At 39.6% G+C, this 19,080-nt stretch overlaps 2 protein-coding genes and 1 long non-coding RNA gene across 4 annotated transcripts; all 3 read left to right on the plus strand.

The window, feature by feature from the left end:
• The first annotated feature begins 5,223 nt into the window (after positions 1 to 5,223).
• On the plus strand, positions 5,224 to 9,839 carry LOC5513025 (tripartite motif-containing protein 45). 2 transcript variants are annotated; one of them, XM_032382526.2, is made up of 4 exons: positions 5,224 to 5,529; positions 6,539 to 6,652; positions 6,927 to 7,136; positions 7,511 to 9,839. In XM_032382526.2, the coding sequence occupies exons 3-4, from the start codon at positions 6,948 to 6,950 to the stop codon at positions 8,765 to 8,767; spliced, it is 1,446 nt and encodes a 481-aa protein (XP_032238417.2). In that variant the 5' UTR covers positions 5,224 to 5,529; positions 6,539 to 6,652; positions 6,927 to 6,947; the 3' UTR covers positions 8,768 to 9,839. The 2 variants fall into 2 exon arrangements, with proteins under 2 accessions (XP_032238417.2, XP_032238416.2); XM_032382525.2 differs by lacking the exon at positions 6,539 to 6,652.
• Positions 9,840 to 11,493: 1,654 nt separating this feature from the next.
• Positions 11,494 to 15,471, plus strand: LOC5513024 (protein STPG4). The gene is made up of 7 exons (XM_032382529.2): positions 11,494 to 11,652; positions 11,785 to 11,865; positions 12,667 to 12,927; positions 13,793 to 13,866; positions 14,265 to 14,319; positions 14,400 to 14,519; positions 15,212 to 15,471. The coding sequence occupies exons 1-7, from the start codon at positions 11,581 to 11,583 to the stop codon at positions 15,329 to 15,331; spliced, it is 783 nt and encodes a 260-aa protein (XP_032238420.2). The 5' UTR covers positions 11,494 to 11,580; the 3' UTR covers positions 15,332 to 15,471.
• Positions 15,472 to 16,637: 1,166 nt separating this feature from the next.
• Positions 16,638 to 18,092, plus strand: LOC116618584. The gene is made up of 2 exons (XR_004296246.2): positions 16,638 to 17,165; positions 17,944 to 18,092. It is a non-coding gene; the product is annotated as an uncharacterized LOC116618584 (long non-coding RNA).
• The last annotated feature ends 988 nt before the right edge of the window (positions 18,093 to 19,080 follow it).

Consider the following 19,080-nt stretch of genomic DNA (forward strand, 5'->3'; position numbering starts at 1 on the left):
GACACCGGTCCTCAAGTTCTTTGACCCGACAGATAGTGTTGAGCTTCAATGTGATGCATCTGACAGAGGCACAGAAGCTTGGGTGCTTGCCTGATGCAACATGGCCAGCCAGTGGCGTATGCATCACGCTCCATGACGGAAACGGAGACACAATACGCGCAGATTGAGAAGGAGATGCTGGCTATCGTCTTCGGATTTGAGAGGTTCGAGCAATGTGTTTACGGCCGACAAGTGAAGGTACAATCAGACCACAAGCCGCTTGAAAGTATATTTAAGAAGAGCCTGATTAGCGCCCCTAAGCGACTCCAACGCATGTTGTTGAGACTTCAAAAATTTGACTTGGAAGTGAGCTATAAGAAAGGTACAGAAATGGTACTGGCCGACACTCTAAGCAGAGCATATAAGGTGCTACCAACAGTAGTAGCAGAAGAGAGAGGTGAAACCGAGAAAGATACCGAGTCAATTATCATTGCACAATACCTTCTAGTTTCAAGCCAGACGCAGGCAAAGATCCAGCGCGCCACAGAAGCAGACGATGTGATGTGGGAGTTGAAGACAGACAGACAGACAGACAGACACACAGATAGATAGATAGATAGATATTTTATTCATGGCACCTCATAAAACATTGACATCGGCGTAAATCCACACATAATTAAATAAATGATATTGAATGGTGTTGATATGTTTTTGTTACTTTGCCTTTTGCATTTTTTTTCTTGTTGTTTAGGATGATTAGGTGACGTCACCGTACGTTGTCATCAAGCTTCACATTTCTTGCCTTCATACATTCAAAAATATGTTTCGCTAAGCGCCGATTCACGTTTTCATTCCGGCTCAATCCCATAATTCTGACGAAAATGCTCTTCATCCTCCACTTTACCTGTCTGGCATACTAAGCATTTTCTTTCGTTAGGTTTTTTATATGGCTTTTCATACCTTCCAGTTTCAATTACTAGCTTATGATTGCTTAGCCTGAATTTCGTAAGGGCAATCCTATGGTCAATATTTTTTTACGTCCGTTAGATAATCTTCTAAATTGTGGGACAGTTTAAATTTTCTGAGCGTACGCAATTTGTTCTTTTGGGCTTGGTCTTTTCTGTTTCATAATTAGATATGGCAGCGAAAGCTTTGCGGGAGAGTTTTTTGTTATTCCCATTGTTGTTTGAAAGTTTAAGCCAAAGTTTGATCGCTCTACACTTTGCTTTTGTTCTGAGAGGGAATCGTCCTAATTCAGCCCTACACGCGTTCGAGCTACAGTATCGGTTTACGCCGAGAAGCCATTTTAGAAACTTGGTGTGGAGCATTTCTATTGGATCTTTTTCTAACTTTCCCTTGCAGTCCGCTCCCCATATTTCGCTTCGATAAAGTAGGATTGGTTGCATCAAGGTGTCAAAAAGGCAGAGAGTTAGTTTGATATCTTGTCTGAAGTGCTCTCCCATTTCTTTTCTTAACTTGAACATCGCTTTTAATGCTACTTTTTTGAGCTCCTCCTTAAGTAGCCAAAATTAAAATTTCCATAAGGGCAGAAATGGAGTCGAAGGTACTTATAACTTTTGACATTTTCTATTTTATAGGTTCCGTTAAAGATTCGGTAATTATTCATAGTTTTCCCAGTGTTATTAAAAATCATTACGTTTGTTTTATCTAAATTGATCGATAGTTCGGATGCTTTGCAATATTTCTTCGAGGCTATTCAGATATTCTTGCAGGCCCTTTGCTGATTTTGATAGGATAACTAAGTCGTCGGCATAGAGAATGCAACTTAATGGCACACCATTTAGGTCAATATCATTTCGGTATTTTTCATTTAGTTTTTCTGGGAGGTCGCTCAAGTAAAAATTAAACAACTTTGGCGAAATCATGCAGCCTTGTTTCACGCCTGCGTAGCATCGAAAGGATTCAGTTATGGGGCTTCCAATTTTTATAGATGACTTGTCATTTCAGTACATTGATTGGATTATGTCGAGGAAACGCCCAGTAACACCTACTGCTTTCAGTTTTTCAAATAGTTTCGCCCTAGGGACGCAGTCGAACGCTTTACTAAAGTCCACGTAGCATGCAAACAGGAAGTTGTTTGTTTTTGTTGGGTTTCGCTTTGACATGCTCGTCAATTAGTGACTTTAGAGCGAAAATGCTGTCTATTGTTCCTTGCTCTTTCCTAAAACCACATTGTTCTGTTTTCAAAATGCCCTTCTCCGTTAGGTGATTGTACAATCTTTCGTTCATAATTGACATAAAAACTTTGCCTAACGTGGACAAAAGTGTTACGCCCCTGTAGTTTTCAGGTTTCGATGGACCTTCTTATGAATCGGGACTATTAACCGTAACTCCACATTGTAGGGTAAACCCCATAGTTAAATATTTTGTTGAAAAGGTTACCGAGATAACTTTTCAAGATCGTTTTGCTGCACTTTAGAAATTCGTTCAATGTTGTCCGCGCCTGGTGCCTTCCCAGATTTTAGTTTTTCTATGGCTTTTATAATTTCTTCCTCGCTTATTCTGTACTCCAGGGGCCCTTCCCGATAGTTCCCATGATCTATTCGTCCGTTTTGCTTGGGCTGTGCTTCATTTGTTGCATTCAAATTTTTGAAGTGCTGAAAAAAGTTTTCCGCATTTTCAGTCTCAATTGGGGACGCTTTTGTCGACTTACCGATGTGGAAAAATTTTTTCAACTGTCTTCATAAAGCCTTAGAATTTCTAAAGTCGATATTATAGATTATGTTCGCGTAATGATTTTCTTTTTTTCTTTTGCACGTTTTTTTTTTTTTTTTGAAGATTCTCCTTTTCCGATTCAGAGCATCTCTTAAAGAATGATTGTTTGGTTCTTTCGAGATTCGGTGTCCAAATGTTTTCTTTTTCTGTTTTACATTCCTCGTCAAACCATGGTTTGTTGTTCTGATTGTTTACCGTTTTTGTGTTTTGACATTTCATGCCCGCCGCCTCGCATGCCTCTTTAAGCGCTTGCGTAAATTGAGCGGTCATTGTCTTTGTTTTATTGTTTTTAAGTGCGTCGCTTAGTTTTTGTTGCATATCATTAGAAACTAAAATCTCTTTCAATTTCTCCTGTATCCCGTCCTTCCAGATAAGTCTTTTGAATTCTGTTAATCCTTCATTGTGGTCTGTCCTCTCTGCCTCTGCACCTCTTGATGGGCTCCGGACAGATAAAGCATAAGATAGAGAGCAATGATGAGTTCCAGAGGTTTGACAATAAAATAGTTAATGCTATTCATGATATCATTTGAAGCAATCACATAATCTACAACGCTACTTCCGTTATATTTGAAACATGTTTTTCTTCCATGTTGGCCATTTCCTTGTAATTTTTGAAAATATTGGGGGGGGGGGGGGGGGGCACGTGCCCCCAGTGTCCCACCTCCTGCTACGGCACTGAAAATAGTCAAGTTTTTTTCTGTAACCTACGTTTAATTTACAGTGAGGACACAGAAAGCGGGCCATGCTGAACGACTTTGACCAATAAGTTTCGGCTTGAACACCGTAAACATTTAGAAAAATAAGTTCCAGCAAGAGAGCATAAGAAAAGAGAGGGACACGGTATTACCCACGCGCCGCCATTTCGATTCCGAATCTTTAGGAATTTTTAGTAACCACCACCCCACCACTGCGCGTGAGGATTTGCTCCTTTTATTTTGTCCTACTCCCCCGCGGGTTGCGTGTTGCTGTTTTGCCAACTTGAAAGGAATGAAAAGAGATTATGTAAAATAACTCGGAAGAAGAAAATAAGTCTAACTTAAGTTACCAAGATTGGCAAATATACTCACAAAAAGCTAAATCCCTGAATAGTTTGACTGTTTTGTTTGTCTGAGCGGCGAAGTCAAGTGAGAAAGAAAAAACCGACGAGCGATAAAATGGCTACACGTTTGAATCAAATCCCGACTCCCAGCACTCCAGCTTGTATAATAACAACACAATAATATAACATATAATAATAACGACATCAAAGAAGTACAGTAATATCTCCCTCTTTATTTGTTCTGACTTTTACAAAAGCTCAGATACTTCATCTTGCTGGCTTTGATCATAACAAAAATGAATTCCCTCGCTACAAGGATAGTTTTATTAAATGTATTTTTCTTGGATTCCTTCTCAATTCACCGGAATATTCACAAAAATCAATATTATATATAATGTCTAACTTACAGATTTTGTTTGACCATAAGGAAGATAATGAATGTTGAGAAACCAGGAAGAAGCAGCAAAATCGGTGATTGAAGCACGAGGTTTTCCGCTCTTGATTTTAAATGAAGTCTCCTTTTGGAAATCTTGCAATCCTCGAAGTACTACATCCCCTTAATAAACTGCAACTGCCCGTATCCTTGATGCTAGAATGACATTTTCGATGGTATTTGTGCAAATAGGGTGTGTTTTTTTTTTTGTCGGTTTCATGTCACAAAATAGCGGCAAACAACAAGATGTAAATGCTATGCGCGGGGGTAGGGTTACTAAAAATAGCCGGATTCGGAATCGCCATGGCGCGCGGGTAATACCATAGTGTCCCTCTCTTATCTTATGCTCTCTTGGTTCCAGCCAATCAGGTTAGGGTGTTCCCACACTCAATCGACAGACAAAAATGGTCGACTACACGTACGAGGTCAAATAAACAACGTCCGGCGTTTCTCATTGGCTGGATTTTTTTTTCATGATATTTACGGTGTTCAAGCCGATTCTGATTGGTCCAAGTTGTTCAGCATGGCCCGCTTTCTGTGTCCTCACTGTAATGTACTATCTTAAAGTCTTAAAGTCTTAAAGTTTATAACCTTTTATAGCTTTCGCTAACGCAAAGGGGGGATGGTGTACCCTGGCTAGAGGCGGCGCATATAGCCAGGGGCCTGCTTGGATCTTAACGCAGGCAAGGCGGCGGCCTGAAAGAGCTGTAAGGATGGCAGGGCCGCAATGTCGCCAGATACCAAGTTCCAAGTTCTTATTGTTCTTGGTATGAAGGACATGCCAAACGCATTTACGTTTGCTTGCAACTGTCTATAGCTTATATCTGTCCTTCTGGATGTTCTTGTGTTCTCTTGGATGCTTGTCGGGAATGGGATTTTGACTATGTTGTTTTTGATCTTAAAAAACATTGATAGTTGCAGCATGAGGCGTCTTGTTTCCAGAGTGTCCCAACCTAGAGACTCAACCATTTCTGTAGTGCTGGCTTTATAATTGTAGTTGGAAGTTACAAATCGCTATGAAAGAAATATCAGAAATATAGAGAAATTAATGCGAGCATTACAATTTAACGTAAGGAGTCCAAACGTAGAGCGTGCTGTGTTTGATAGACCTTGAAAACAGTTCTTTATGTATTCAACGATGCATAGCAGACTTGTGTGAGGACAAAAGAGCTTATGACCCATAGAAAGCGCAGTATGCAAACTACGCCAAACCACACATAGCTTAAGGAGCAAGAAGTCAAGAAATACGGACAAGCAGGATTTGGCTCCTTGCGTGGAATTCAATAGCTTTCTGGTGCATCCAGGTTATTTCCTCTATTCCTGCCAGCAGCCCCTTGTTCAGGTACGTTGAGACGATAACCAGCTAAACTTATAAACTGTATAAACTACACAAATCCTTTGTAGGTTAATTCACTCTTGTAAAATCACGCGCATTAAGGAAAGTAAATGCACTTAAAAGAACACACGTAAAATGCACGTCAAAGTTAAGAAGTAGCACGTGAAAATGCTCTCCCTGATAAATTTAAGACGTTTTTCGGTTTCACAGCCAATTGAGGATGCGGACGTTTTCTCTGTAGAATCGTTTTTGTCGAAATAAATATCCTTAGTTTATTAATATTTAAACCCATGGACACCTCAACCGACCTGTACCGGCCGTGAGAAGTACCCACAACCCCAGAAATTAATCAATGAAAATTAAACGCAATGAGATCAAGATACTCAGGCATCAGTCTAAGGGATAAATGGTCTTGAAGGTATGCATCCAACCAAAATGATGGCAACTACCTTTTAGCCAATAATAGCTTAGGTTTTAAGAAAACTCTCAAATCGAACAAGGAAAAACAGCAGAATTTACTCTCTCAACAAAACGCTCAAAATACCACGCAAATAGATACCTTTATTCTGATCCACAAGGTCGATTTCCATCGCCTCAAAACACAATGTCCACTCCTTGAAGGCTTCTGGAATCATCTTTTTAATGCCATTACCGATTGCAAAGCATTCTGGGAGATCTGTGAAAAATTGGTCATGGAATGATCAGTCAACAGGCTTCTCCCCACAGTTAGACAGTTTGTATAGTCCTTTTACCTCAAAGCCAATAAACAAAACAATTCTAAGTCATACAGACCCAAATAGCAATGTAAACAATTTTTTGATTTGGTTAAACCCAAAAAGCAATGTAAAAAAAAAAAATTATATTTTTCCATAAAAGACAGATTCATTAGAAAATTATTTTCTCTTCAAGGCCAAGCCAAACAAGAGAAAAATCCCCAAGAATCCACTTTTGCCTGCAAAACATCCATCAGCACAGCACTCAGTTACGCCCCTGAATAGACTTGGTGATTTCGTAGGGCACTATGAAAATACAAGCAACCATCAATTTGTGCTAGCTTCAGCACAGCGAGGGAAGGATTAGAGATTAGGACCACAAAGCACTGTTGTAAAGCTTGAATACTGCTTACTAGGTACATCAGTGTTTCACTTTGACGGTCTAGAATAAAGCTCAAAATTGGTAGCTGATCTACGAGGGGGGGGGGGCTACCCTCCCCCTTGGGCTGTCTTTTTTACTGTTTTCATTGTATCTTTTAATTCCGAAATCGTTACGAAGGTAAAATAATGACGAAAATTTTTGGGTCAACCCCCCCCCCCCCCCCCTTGGCAAAAAGCTAAATCCGCCCCTGGTCCTGGACTATCTTTGCGCTTGGGACTTATTTGCTAATTTTAATCTTGTGTCCTTAGAGCTGAAAATCATCTGATGCTATGGCCACCTCTACACCCCAGGAAAAAGATGAAAAAGATGTGACTTGTTTGTTATGCTTAGATATTTTCACGGATCCCCGTTTGTTGCCGTGTCTTCACACCTATTGTAAAAAGTGTCTTGAAGATTTAGTTTCTCAATGCCAAAAGAAAGGTGAAATATACTGCCCTCAGTGCCGGCACGAAGTAAAAGTAAGTTCATGTGTTCTCATCATATATTTAAGCTTGGTAGAGGGATGTAGTCCAAACTGGTGATTGTCTAAGGACTTACGGGAACAGGGAGTAAATGTACATTTTTCTAATTTAAATTTTGGATTGACTTTTGGTACCTTGGGGATGGTACCCCTCATTGGACCCTGTGGGAGGTACTTGGGGAGGACCTTGTAGTAGGTATCTTGGGGATGACCTTGTAGTAGGTACCTTTAGGATGACCTTGAAGTAGTTACCTTGGGAATGATGTTCCATTCACAAGCTAGAGTTGATCATATAGTCATGGGTATTGAAGATGGCTGATTATAGGTAATTTCAACTCGAGTAATATATGTATGTGGTCATTTTGTGTGTAGATCACCTGTTCACAAGTGTCAAACTTGAAGATCAACACTGTAGCGAATGACATCATCGCAGCCCTGGCCTTGACGTCTGAAGAAAATGCCGACAGCCCCCCTGGATGTGAAACATGTGACGCTAATGCGCATGCTTGGGGGCGATGCGAGGAGTGCTACCAGTTGATGTGTGAGGCTTGTATCGCTAGTCACAGACGGATACGAGTAACGAAGCACCATCATATAGAGTCTATGGAAGAGATTAGAAACAAGGGGACCTTACGAAGTAGCGTGCCACAATTCTGTCACATTCATGAAGGAGAAAGAATCAAGTTGTTCTGTGATACATGTGATGAGCTCATTTGCCAGGAATGCACCATAGATAACCATCGTGAGCACAAATATGGTCTTCCGAAAACAGTGATCGACCGAGAGAAAAAAAACATCATTGAGGAAATCGCGAGGGTAAAAGCTGTTGCAAAGCAGATCGAACTTTTGCATTCAGCTATCGTCTCGGAGCAGCAAAAACTAGAAGAAGCAACCACATCAGTCACTAAAGAAGTTAACAGCTTTATTGATACGAAAATAAAAGTTCTAGAGGATGTGCGTTCCAACCTTATGGACAGAATCCAAGAAGTTTACCAATGGAAGGTAAAGCAGCTTGCCGCACAAGAGGACACCGTATCTGTCGCCATGGGGAACGCCTGCAGCAGTGTAGCTTTCACAGAGCGCCTATGCAAACAGGGAAGCGACATTGATTTTTTGTCTGTCAAAAACAATTTGAAAGCCCGCCATTCTGAGACTGCGAATAAAGTCATGAGAAACAAAGTACGGGAAAGCGGCGAGCTCAAGTTTGTAGTGGATGAGAGTCATTGGGAATCAATGGCTGGGAGTATCAGTATTAATCCCTGTTTCCTTGTGGACCCGCAGAAGTGCGTTTTAAAGTTAGAGGATTATTATAGTACTAATGGCGTTTTTAAAACTCACATAAACTACTTTTTGTGCCCAGTTGACTTGGTTACATATAAGTTTAAACTAATCACTATGGACAAGGAAGGAAAAACATGCAATGCTCCGGCTAATGTTAGAGCTACCTTAAAGGACAACAATAATAAGGAATGCGATTTAACTGTGAGGTGTGTGTCTAATGCTAATGGTGAGAGCTATGAATTCAGGTATAGTATGTCAAAGAGGAGTTGGCAATACATTCTGTCAGTAATGGTGGATGGGGAGCATATTAAAGAAAGCCCTTTCCAATGGAATGTTAAATGTTCATAACATTAGGTAGCAAACAGCATGAGCCTACTCAAGGATACGTGCATTTAATCCATCAGGACCTGTAGCCTTTTAAATTTGAGGCTAAGACAAGTATATTAGGACAAACTCACTTGTCACATGTGGTATATTGAGCTTGGTTGAAAAGGAACAATCAACCGTACTACGATGATGATCATAGTTAGTAGAGGAAACCCGGCGAACTTCAAAGGACATCAACAATAGGCGCTCTCTGATGTTGAACCACCATATCACGTGATCACAAACCTGCACAAACCAAGCGTACATTAAAACATATGGACGAGATTTATGAATATGCGTATTCGGGCACAAATTGCTGATTGATTCATTTGAAACTTTGCCATTTTTTTTACAAGTTTCTTCCAATCTTTTTGTTTATATCACTTTGCATGTTTTATCACCATTACATCCTGAGCTCTGCAGTCCTAGAAAATTAGTTTTATATTGCCATGTATGTCTTTGTTCAAGTGCCGAGGAGCGGGGCTAAATGTTATCTCAGTGAGCATAGTAGCATTTATACCGGAGCCCACGTACCTTTGTGCCAGCGGCAAGGTAAAAGGCCGTTTGCAAGAATGTACTCTGGGAGCGAGATTGATAATCGGGATTAAATTCGTGATTAAATTAAATTTTGTTCTTTGTTTTGTCTGGGAGGAACTATTTATCTGTTTATCTTCCTTCTAAGCATGCTTTTATTTTAAAGGGTATTATTAAGGGTATTAGTATTAGTATTAGTAATCCTGGGTGTTGAAGGCCGGTCGATCCCAGGGCCATTTCCCGCCTACCCAAATGACAGGAAAGGGAGAGGACCCTGGGAACGAGGTTGCCTGTATTTTAAATAATGTTTCATACACTCACTGTATTTTTGGCTCTTGAAGGGGGGAGGCCACACCCCCCCCCCCCTAGCTACGCCCCTGTCCAGGACCATTTCAAGTAAGCCTAGCGTATAACATTGAATTAATTCCTTTAAAAGATAAAATTGAACTTGTATGTCTAGAGAAGCACAGCCATGGGATGTGAATTAAATTTGATAAAGAATAAACAAGCATTTATTTCATCATGTAATGATGATGTATGTAGACTTTCGCAAAGTCCATATTTGATTAGTTATGTACTACTTCCTCGGAGCGGCTTTCAGTAGCGGATCTAGGGGTAGGGTTTAGGGCGGTTAACCCCCCCCCCCCTCCCCCCCTTCAGGCTGCAAGAAAGCCATTGTAGCGAGTAGCTTGATCCGCTGTTTCTCTAGTGTATAAAAGCATTACTGGAACACGTGTAACCGTACACATGTGTAATAAGAGCGTGAAAGCGAGGCTGTGGAAGGAACTAGACAGATTGGGGTGATCGTACGGGATGGAACTTTGGGCGTGGTCAACAAAAATTCTTACCCTAAGAGATAGCAAAATTGGGTGTGCTCGGAGGAATTTTAACCAAGATTGTTTATATCACTTTGCATGTTTTATCACCATTACATCCTGAGCTCTGCAGTCCTAGAAAATTAGTTTTATACTGCCATGTATGTCTTTGTTCAAGTGCCGAGGAGCGGGGCTAAATGTTATCTCAGTGAGCATAGTAGCATTTATACCGGAGCCCACGTACCTTTGTGCCAGCGGCAAGGTAAAAGGCCGTTTGCAAGAATGTACTCTGGGAGCGAGATTGATAATCGGGATTAAATTCGTGATTAAATTAAATTTTGTTCTTTGTTTTGTCTGGGAGGAACTATTTATCTGTTTATCTTCCTTCTAAGCATGCTTTTATTTTAAAGGGTATTATTAAGGGTATTAGTATTAGTAATCCTGGGTGTTGAAGGCCGGTCGATCCCAGGGCCATTTCCCGCCTACCCAAATGACAGGAAAGGGAGAGGACCCTGGGAACGAGGTTGCCTGTATTTTAAATAATGTTTCATACACTCACTGTATTTTTGGCTCTTGAAGGGGGGAGGCCACACCCCCCCCCACCCTAGCTACGCCCCTGTCCAGGACCATTTCAAGTAAGCCTAGCGTATAACATTGAATTAATTCCTTTAAAAGATAAAATTGAACTTGTATGTCTAGAGAAGCACAGCCATGGGATGTGAATTAAATTTGATAAAGAATAAACAAGCATTTATTTCATCATGTAATGATGATGTATGTAGACTTTCGCAAAGTCCATATTTGATTAGTTATGTACTACTTCCTCGGAGCGGCTTTCAGTAGCGGATCTAGGGGTAGGGTTTAGGGCGGTTAACCCCCCCCCCTCCCCCCCCTTCAGGCTGCAAGAAAGCCATTGTAGCGAGTAGCTTGATCCGCTGTTTCTCTAGTGTATAAAAGCATTACTGGAACACGTGTAACCGTACACATGTGTAATAAGAGCGTGAAAGCGAGGCTGTGGAAGGAACTAGACAGATTGGGGTGATCGTACGGGATGGAACTTTGGGCGTGGTCAACAAAAATTCTTACCCTAAGAGATAGCAAAATTGGGTGTGCTCGGAGGAATTTTAACCAAGACATGTCTTGGTTAAAATTCCTCCGAGCACACCCAATTTTGTAACCGAATCGGAATAAAAAAACAGGGGCTATACTTATGAGCCCCTGAAAAAAATGTTAAACATAGCAATGGGTCGAATTTTATACCCTTGAGATAGCAAAATCGGAAAAATCCTTGTCCCTCTGAGTGGTAGAACTTTGGAGTCTTGGCCCAGCTCTCATTTCATACATCTCTAAAAATTGGGCTACCTGTGGTCTCCATGGTGATCACCCGGCGAAGCCTGGACCATGCGTTGTAAACAGTAAGAACATTGCGCCTTTAGAACGTACAATATGACACAAGAAAAGAAAACTAAGCCATCCACAGCGCCTATATTCACAAGAAGAGCTAGATCCTCAGTTCAGGTAGCGTAGTATCACACTTAGAACACCCCAAATAACTCAATGATCTTCCTGTTTCTTTAGAAATTTGTGATTAATTGTCGATTCAATATCGACCCAACTCCTTCTGACGTTGTCTTCGTTTGTTTTTATCAGCCTGGGCGGTCTAGTAAAAGCCCTTATAACTACGAAGAACCGATAACAGATAGAGAAGAATGGTGGCGTTCTACGCTAAAGGTTTGTGTGCTTGTTTTTCGCAATGTTTGTATTGCCGCATCTCTGCAAGAACAATAGCAGTGATAATGCATATCGAAACGCTAAAGGAAGCTGTCAGACTTTATATGTTTATAAATTCACAATTTTCTTATAGTCTTATATACTTAAATGTTAGAAAACTTGATTTTTTAATTTTCTTTGGATTTCAAGTTTAAACAGAGCCATCGAACATTGTCATATACACAGTTAGACATCTTTCTGACCTCATGCATGAATGCTGCGCGAATGACAAAGCAAATACAAAGACATTTGGTGCTAGCAAATAGTAGTGTGAAAATTAGCAGATGGTAGCCATGGCGTTATAGCTCATTCTGATATTTTTTACTTTGCGGCACTTTTGTAAGCTGCATTTGATATATTGCATATTATAATAAAATTGTTTATTTTGATTTGATGCCCATCATTTAAAAAAGTATTTCAAGTGCAAATTTGGCTTTTTGTATAAAATTATATCTTTTTGGGATACATGCATAAGACCCTAAATCTTGTTTAATACCATTGATTTGACTTGAGCAGTGCATGTATTCATATAGAAACTATATAATCCTATGCAAATTAAAGATCTTTGTTTCAGTAGTGAGCTGATATCCCCTTGAAGTACTTTAAAATTCAAATTACAATATAAGCGACTCATTTTTATCTTTGAAGTATAAAAAATGCAAAGGATAGTGTTTTCTTATAATTAGTACGTAGATTAGCACCAAACATTGTCAAGCATGTCACACCCACACCATTAAACGACTGATATCATTACGATTTCAGGACACACCGGTTCCTGGAACTTACGATATCAAGAATTTTGTCCAAGACATGGAGGGGAATCCAATAAAGCCTACTTATGGCTTCAAGAATGCAGGTAGAAAGAAAGATGCAGATTTATCAAGAAAAGGAAGCACCCTAATGCCTGGACTTTACCAATATTCAACATCTGTTGACAAGCTCGACCAGAGGAAAGTCACGTACAGCTTCAGAGCATGTGACAGATATCACACCCCGTGTGCCTTAGTCGGGTACTCAGACAAGGTAGGAAGGCTGCCAGATTGAGAAATGTACAATATTTACGAAAGGGGTAACGATGGGTAAATCCAAGACTTGCCGAGGCACTGAAACCTGCGTTTCAGAAACGGAGTCCGAGACTCAAGGTACACATGTTATAAACATCAGTTGAAAAAAGAATAAGTTATAATAAATTTTTGCTACACTATGAAAAAGAAGGGGAAATCCGTAGCATGGTGATAACATAAAACAGATGGTGTTTAACAAAAATTTGGGACCCTGAGATTCAGTTAAAAATCAGAGAATAAAGTGGTAAAAAAGTGAGGCTTCAAGACCCCGAAAATTTTGGAAAAAATGAGACCTCCAGACTTGCGTAAAAATTCCTTAGACTTTGCGAAATTTTTGTGAGACTTTCGAAATTTTGAGATACCCATCGCTACCCCTCATGGAAGATCATCAAATTTTAAAGTCATGAGCAAGAATTCGAAAGTATGAGGAACAGTAGTTTGTTGGGCTAAATTTAGGAATTTTTTAAAATTTTGGCTGAAATGTGCCTTTGAGTCTCTGTGTTTATTTAGAAAACTTGGTCAAGTTATGTTCACAATCTGAGCTACTGCCATTTGGCATGCAAGTCTCAGGCAAGCTTGCCAAATGTGCTAGACAAATCCAGTTCATTAAGGAATATTATTCCTGAAGCCCTTTATTAGAGCTAGTTTCTGCACCTTAAACTTAAGAATTTTACCTTTTTTAATTAAAAACAACATTTTGAGAGAGGGTCAAAACATTCTGTATTTCATGCAAAGCTCATACATATTGTATTAGAAACAAAATGGATTATATGGTTGTGATAATGGTAAAGAAAAAAAAAACATTTTAATTTCTTTTATTGCAGGAGTTTGTCAATAGTCAAATCAGCCCCAACACATATGATAGAGGTTATCAATATGTACCTAAATTGCCATCAAAGTAAGTCAATGTCTCTAAGTGATATGAATATATATCCTTGCTCCTTTCAATGACTTCATGGACATGCAGAACCTCCAGTCTCCTGTCACAGTATAATAGATTTGCCCCTAGCATAATAACAAGGGCAACAGTGTTTTAAACTTTACTTTGCAGCATAGTAAAAAGCAAATAAGAGTGAAAAAATAATTATTAAAAGGATCACATCATAAAGTAAAAGCTACTTTTAGTAGCATGATGAAAATGACATGAGAAAAACCCTGGAAACTATAGTGTTTTTATTAATATGAAAGAATGCAAATAGACACAGTTTTACCTGTAATTTGTGCTTTTCTAAAAAAGGTTTTTAAAAAAGAATAGAGCACGCAGGCTATATTATCTAATTTTGATGTTTTCATCAGACACCCTGCATTCAAGTCCCAAATTCACAGATTCCCTACAGTCTACTTCAAACCTGTAAGTACTAATTATTATCTGATCTATAACATACTTTTCCTGAAAAAAACTAAGGCTATGATGCCTATGTTTTCCGACAGAGAGAGGGCCCTCCACCTGGGCAATATGACCTTTCAAAAGACCCTATTTTACCAAAAGGGCCAAGGATTTCATCGTCATTCAAATCAAGGACTCCAAGATTTCAACAACCCCATGTTCTGGTAAGCCCCCATGATCTTTGTTATGCAAACTTGATGGAAATGACAAATGTGGGGAGGAGGGTTTAACAATAAATTGTTTTTATCATCTATCATGTTGGCCCTGTTTATGCACTCTTGATTACTTCCTCAGCGGTATTGATCAGGTGTTTTAGGCTATGGGCTGTCATGTGGGCAAACAGGATATTAAAATAGGGTCTAATCTCACCAGCCTGTGTATCTAGCCCTCCCCCTTCCCCCAAGAACTACAAAGAAATTCTCAAAACAGCACATTGTGGATTCATGCCCCTTTAGCAGTGTCAATACCAGCTTTACATCTTGGCAATTTCAGTGTGCCTAAGTTTATGAAAGGTTTGGTGTTTCTGAAAACCTCTATATACATATGATCCTCTGAGTACATTGTAAAACCACCTTACCCTTAATATTTGTAATACCACCTTCCCCTAAATACTTGTAATACCAGCCTCCTCCTAAATACTTGTAATGTCTCCCCTCCCCTTAATTGTAATACCACCCTCCTTTTAAAACGTGTAATATCAGTCCTAAATACTCATGAAACCACCTATCCCTGTAGGGTGCGCGCACCCCCCCCCCCCCCTCCCTATGATACCTATGACTTCGCACACCTTCTTCAGCCAATCCTGGGTACGCGCCTGGTAGTGGCTCTGACGTTGCACTATTTCTTACTTTCGCAGAAAACTCCAGGTCCGGGTTCTTATGACAAAACGTTCCAGACGCCAATGCCGGATACGATCAAGAAAATGGGAAGAAACTACGGGCTGTTTTTCACTTGCGGTACATACGGCGATTACTAAGCACAATGAGAGAGTTATTATATTTTTTATTAAGAGCACTTCCAGGTGATTTGATACACGTAGATTTGTAGGCATGTTTAGGATGAGCCGAGTTGTAAATTTGTAGACCACTTTGTAATTTAATAAAGAGACACATGGAACATTGTTGTAGAGTGATCTATGGATTTCCTCAGCTTTTGTTCGCGTGTTATACCAAGTGTTTTCTATATTAAGTTTTCTATATTAAGATGAGAGTCATTCCATCGCGATAACTTGTTGTTCTTGAAACAATGCTATAAATTAGCAGGGGCGAATACAGGGGGATGGATTGGGTGGATATCCACCCCCTTTTTGAGTAGAAAAATTAAAAAATCACTTGGTCTAAAGAAAATAAATGTTTGATGGACAGGAGGTAGTCCATGTTCCTTCGCCTGCTTGACTTTGCGGACGCGACATTTCTAATTTAACATGAAGTATTGTTAGATCCACGTGACCTACCATGTGAAGGACCACGTGATCAGTTATAAGCCGTCTATTAGGCCATTATCCACCCCCTATTTTTAAATTCTGGATCCGCCCCTGATTAGCTAAAATTAGATTGGTACTAGCGACTATTGGTCTACTTTTTTTTATAAAAAAAAACTTTTTACAAGAACGTCCAGCATCAAATTTCACCGACGAGGCTCACAGTAGAAAAATATTGTTTTGAAAATTTTTGTAGAATAAATTGTGTTCATTATGGCAACCTGAAATATTATTGCTATTGATCAATTAGTGTAGTTCTCTACCTAATAATAATTCATTTGGTACTATATTTTCAAATCCACTGAAATTGAAGAACGTCCTATAGGACATTTTCAGCCTTAAAATGCTCAAATATAGGAACGGCTCAGTCTAAAAATTTGACGTTTCCACCCCTAAAAGTGAATTTTTCTTAATAGAGGTTTATACCGTGATGGGTCCTGACAATAAACAAAGGGTACCATAGATGCTTATCTCTCTACTTCCTGCGCCAAAAAAGAAAACTGTAAATTTAACTTACTTTTCCGAAATTGTAAAAGCGCCAATATCTACCTATTTTCATTTTTATTTCGAGCTAATAAAATTCGGAGAAATTTATAACACAGAGAATCTTATCCTTTTGTGTGCGTGCGTGCGTGTTAGTGAGAGAGAGAGAGAGCTCAGATGAAAGCGCCACGAAATTGTCAGTTACAATATCAAATACTCTATCTGCGGGCACAAATCCAGCACTATAGCTCTAGTTTACAATTGTCGTTTCTTTAACGACTATTGTATTGTTACAGTCTCTCAGAATTTAAGCAGAACTTTATTTATATGCCGTCATTTAATTTGTCTCTTTTGGGGAAACCTTAAAAAGAAGTTAATTTTCATTTAATTTGATGTCCCCATATGTCTGGAAACTTTTGCTTGATACGCTTTAAAGCGTAATAGACTCTAAGCGCCTTTACACCATATTATGAGTGCTTCAAGTTATTACAGGAGCTCTAAACTTCAAATTGTCGAGGGCGTTTAAGTATCCACGCCTTTTCATCCCAAGAAAAAGGCAAAACAGCTGTACTTGTGTCCAAGGACAATACATGCGAAAAAAGAATTGAGAAAAGAGTACTTATACTCTGAATATTCTACCGGCCAGAGTACTCCAACACGAAATACCGAAAGCGGGTCAGTGTTATAGAGCTGGACAATGAAGGACATACGCAGAAATGCGCTTGCCTTGGTGGTGTTATGTGGAATTGTTGTTAGTCTGGTTCATCAAAGTGAGGCAGGGCTTGGATTTATTCCATCAGGATCGGGCAAGAAGAAAAGCATTCAGTATTCTAATGTGCAAACACAGGTAAGAAAAAACACTTTATTATGAATCTTCAAAAAATTTCGTTATGTGCATTTGTCAATCAATCTAATAATATGACCTTTTTTTAAAAAAAAATACTCTAAAGATCTATAAAATACTTTAGAAAATAAGCCTTTTTTTTCATAGCTCGATCCCATCTCATTTCGAATTGACAACGAAATGATAAATTTTCGAGTCATTAGCTGATTATCTAACAGTGGTTGGGATTGTATGCTGAAATACTATTTATTTCCTCTCCCCGCTCGTACCCATGGATCGGGTCAGTGCATAGGACTTAACATTTCCGGAAGTTTGCGGTAAAACACTACTATTCATATAATAAATTTCTGTATTTTCATGATGGTTGGAAAGACAATAAAAACACAAGGCTTCTAAAGAGATGGGAGATTGTTCCCCTTAATATGACGATATGATTTTAAACATAATTTGAAAGTGTATGGCAGCGAATTACAGAATTGCATTTTTACGTTGAACTTTAATTTTATAAACAAAAACACACACATGCGCACATCAAAAAAGTATTTAAAGTTGGGGTAATGTCATCGGGAATAAATGGACTTGAATGGCCCCTCCCTCGCCATCATAAGTCGACCTTTACCTCGTTAAAACGATTTTGCGTACCCATCCTAGATACGCGCCTGCTTTATCGTTGCCATGCATCAGGCCTTGTCACAACCAACCTTTAGACCTTGCGCCAACTGAGGACTTATTCAATTTCTTTTTAAAAAAGCTCAAAAGCTCGTATTCGTTATTCTTTCAGATGGAAGGCATCACAAAAACAATTTGCGCCGCGGCGAGAGAATTGGACTGCTATCAGTCGCTAAAAGGAAGATCAACACAACAGCGACAAGAAAACGAACAGTAGTTGAAATTAACAAAATCAAATAAATTAAATTATTGTTTAGTTCAGCTTTATTCGTCGTTGTCAAAGGGAGGAGATATAATGGTGCACGGCGTTGCATCGTATTGATTGATCTAGGGGGATATTCGCTCTAGTAGAAGATACATGGATAAGTGACCACTTCTCGGTAATCCGGCAAGTGCAGGAAAATGCTGTTTAATAGCACTTTGCAATATTGGCTTTTTGACGTCCCACAAGCCAAAACACTCCCGCATGGCCAAATATAATTGGCAATGGAACGGAAAACACAAATACTGATACAAGATTCTGGAGAAAAAAAGGAATAAAGAAAAGAATAAGCAAAAAGTTTGCGTCGTGTTGTTAGCTAAAATATCCGACGCTGAATGAAAAAATAAGGCTTCAGTGGTCTAATATTTGTTGTATAGTCACTTAAAATGGCTTGTGTCTAATCTGTGTAAAAGATAGTGCGTAAGGAACAACACTTGAACCCCGTGGAGTAGATAGCAGACGCGTTTCCAGGATTGGCCGAGCGGGGTGCGCAGTTATAACATAGTATTTGAAGATTTCTGGTTGCCAAGGGGGGGGGGGGGGGGTGCGCGCGCACCCTGCGCACCCCCCTGTGTACGCGCCTGGATAGCATAAGTTATTGGGGGCGAGTGGGGGAGCTCTTTGCCCTGACGCAATTTCGATTTCTCAAACAGACGTAACATTTTATTGTGATGAGCTGATGAGTTTCCCCTTTTTATGCTATTGGCTACTTCGGTGTTTCTGAGCACCTTGTTTTTTGTTCCTGATATCCATGCCTGTCTCCGCACAAGTTCCAAGAAGTGTGCGCCCCCTCCCCTCCATTGGCCGGCAAAAAGTTGGTCATTTTATTGAAGGATCGTCAAATAATATCCTTTTCCCATACCCCTCCTCAACCAATTCTGAGCCTGGCTCATACTTACCATGTATAGTCTTCCTTTATGGAACTGGATACAGGATAAAATATACAACGAAAACCGGGTCTATGTGATCACATATCAACCACTTATT

This window comes from Nematostella vectensis, chromosome 7 (genome assembly GCF_932526225.1).
Source record: "Nematostella vectensis chromosome 7, jaNemVect1.1, whole genome shotgun sequence".
NCBI classification, from domain to species: domain Eukaryota; kingdom Metazoa; phylum Cnidaria; class Anthozoa; order Actiniaria; family Edwardsiidae; genus Nematostella; species Nematostella vectensis.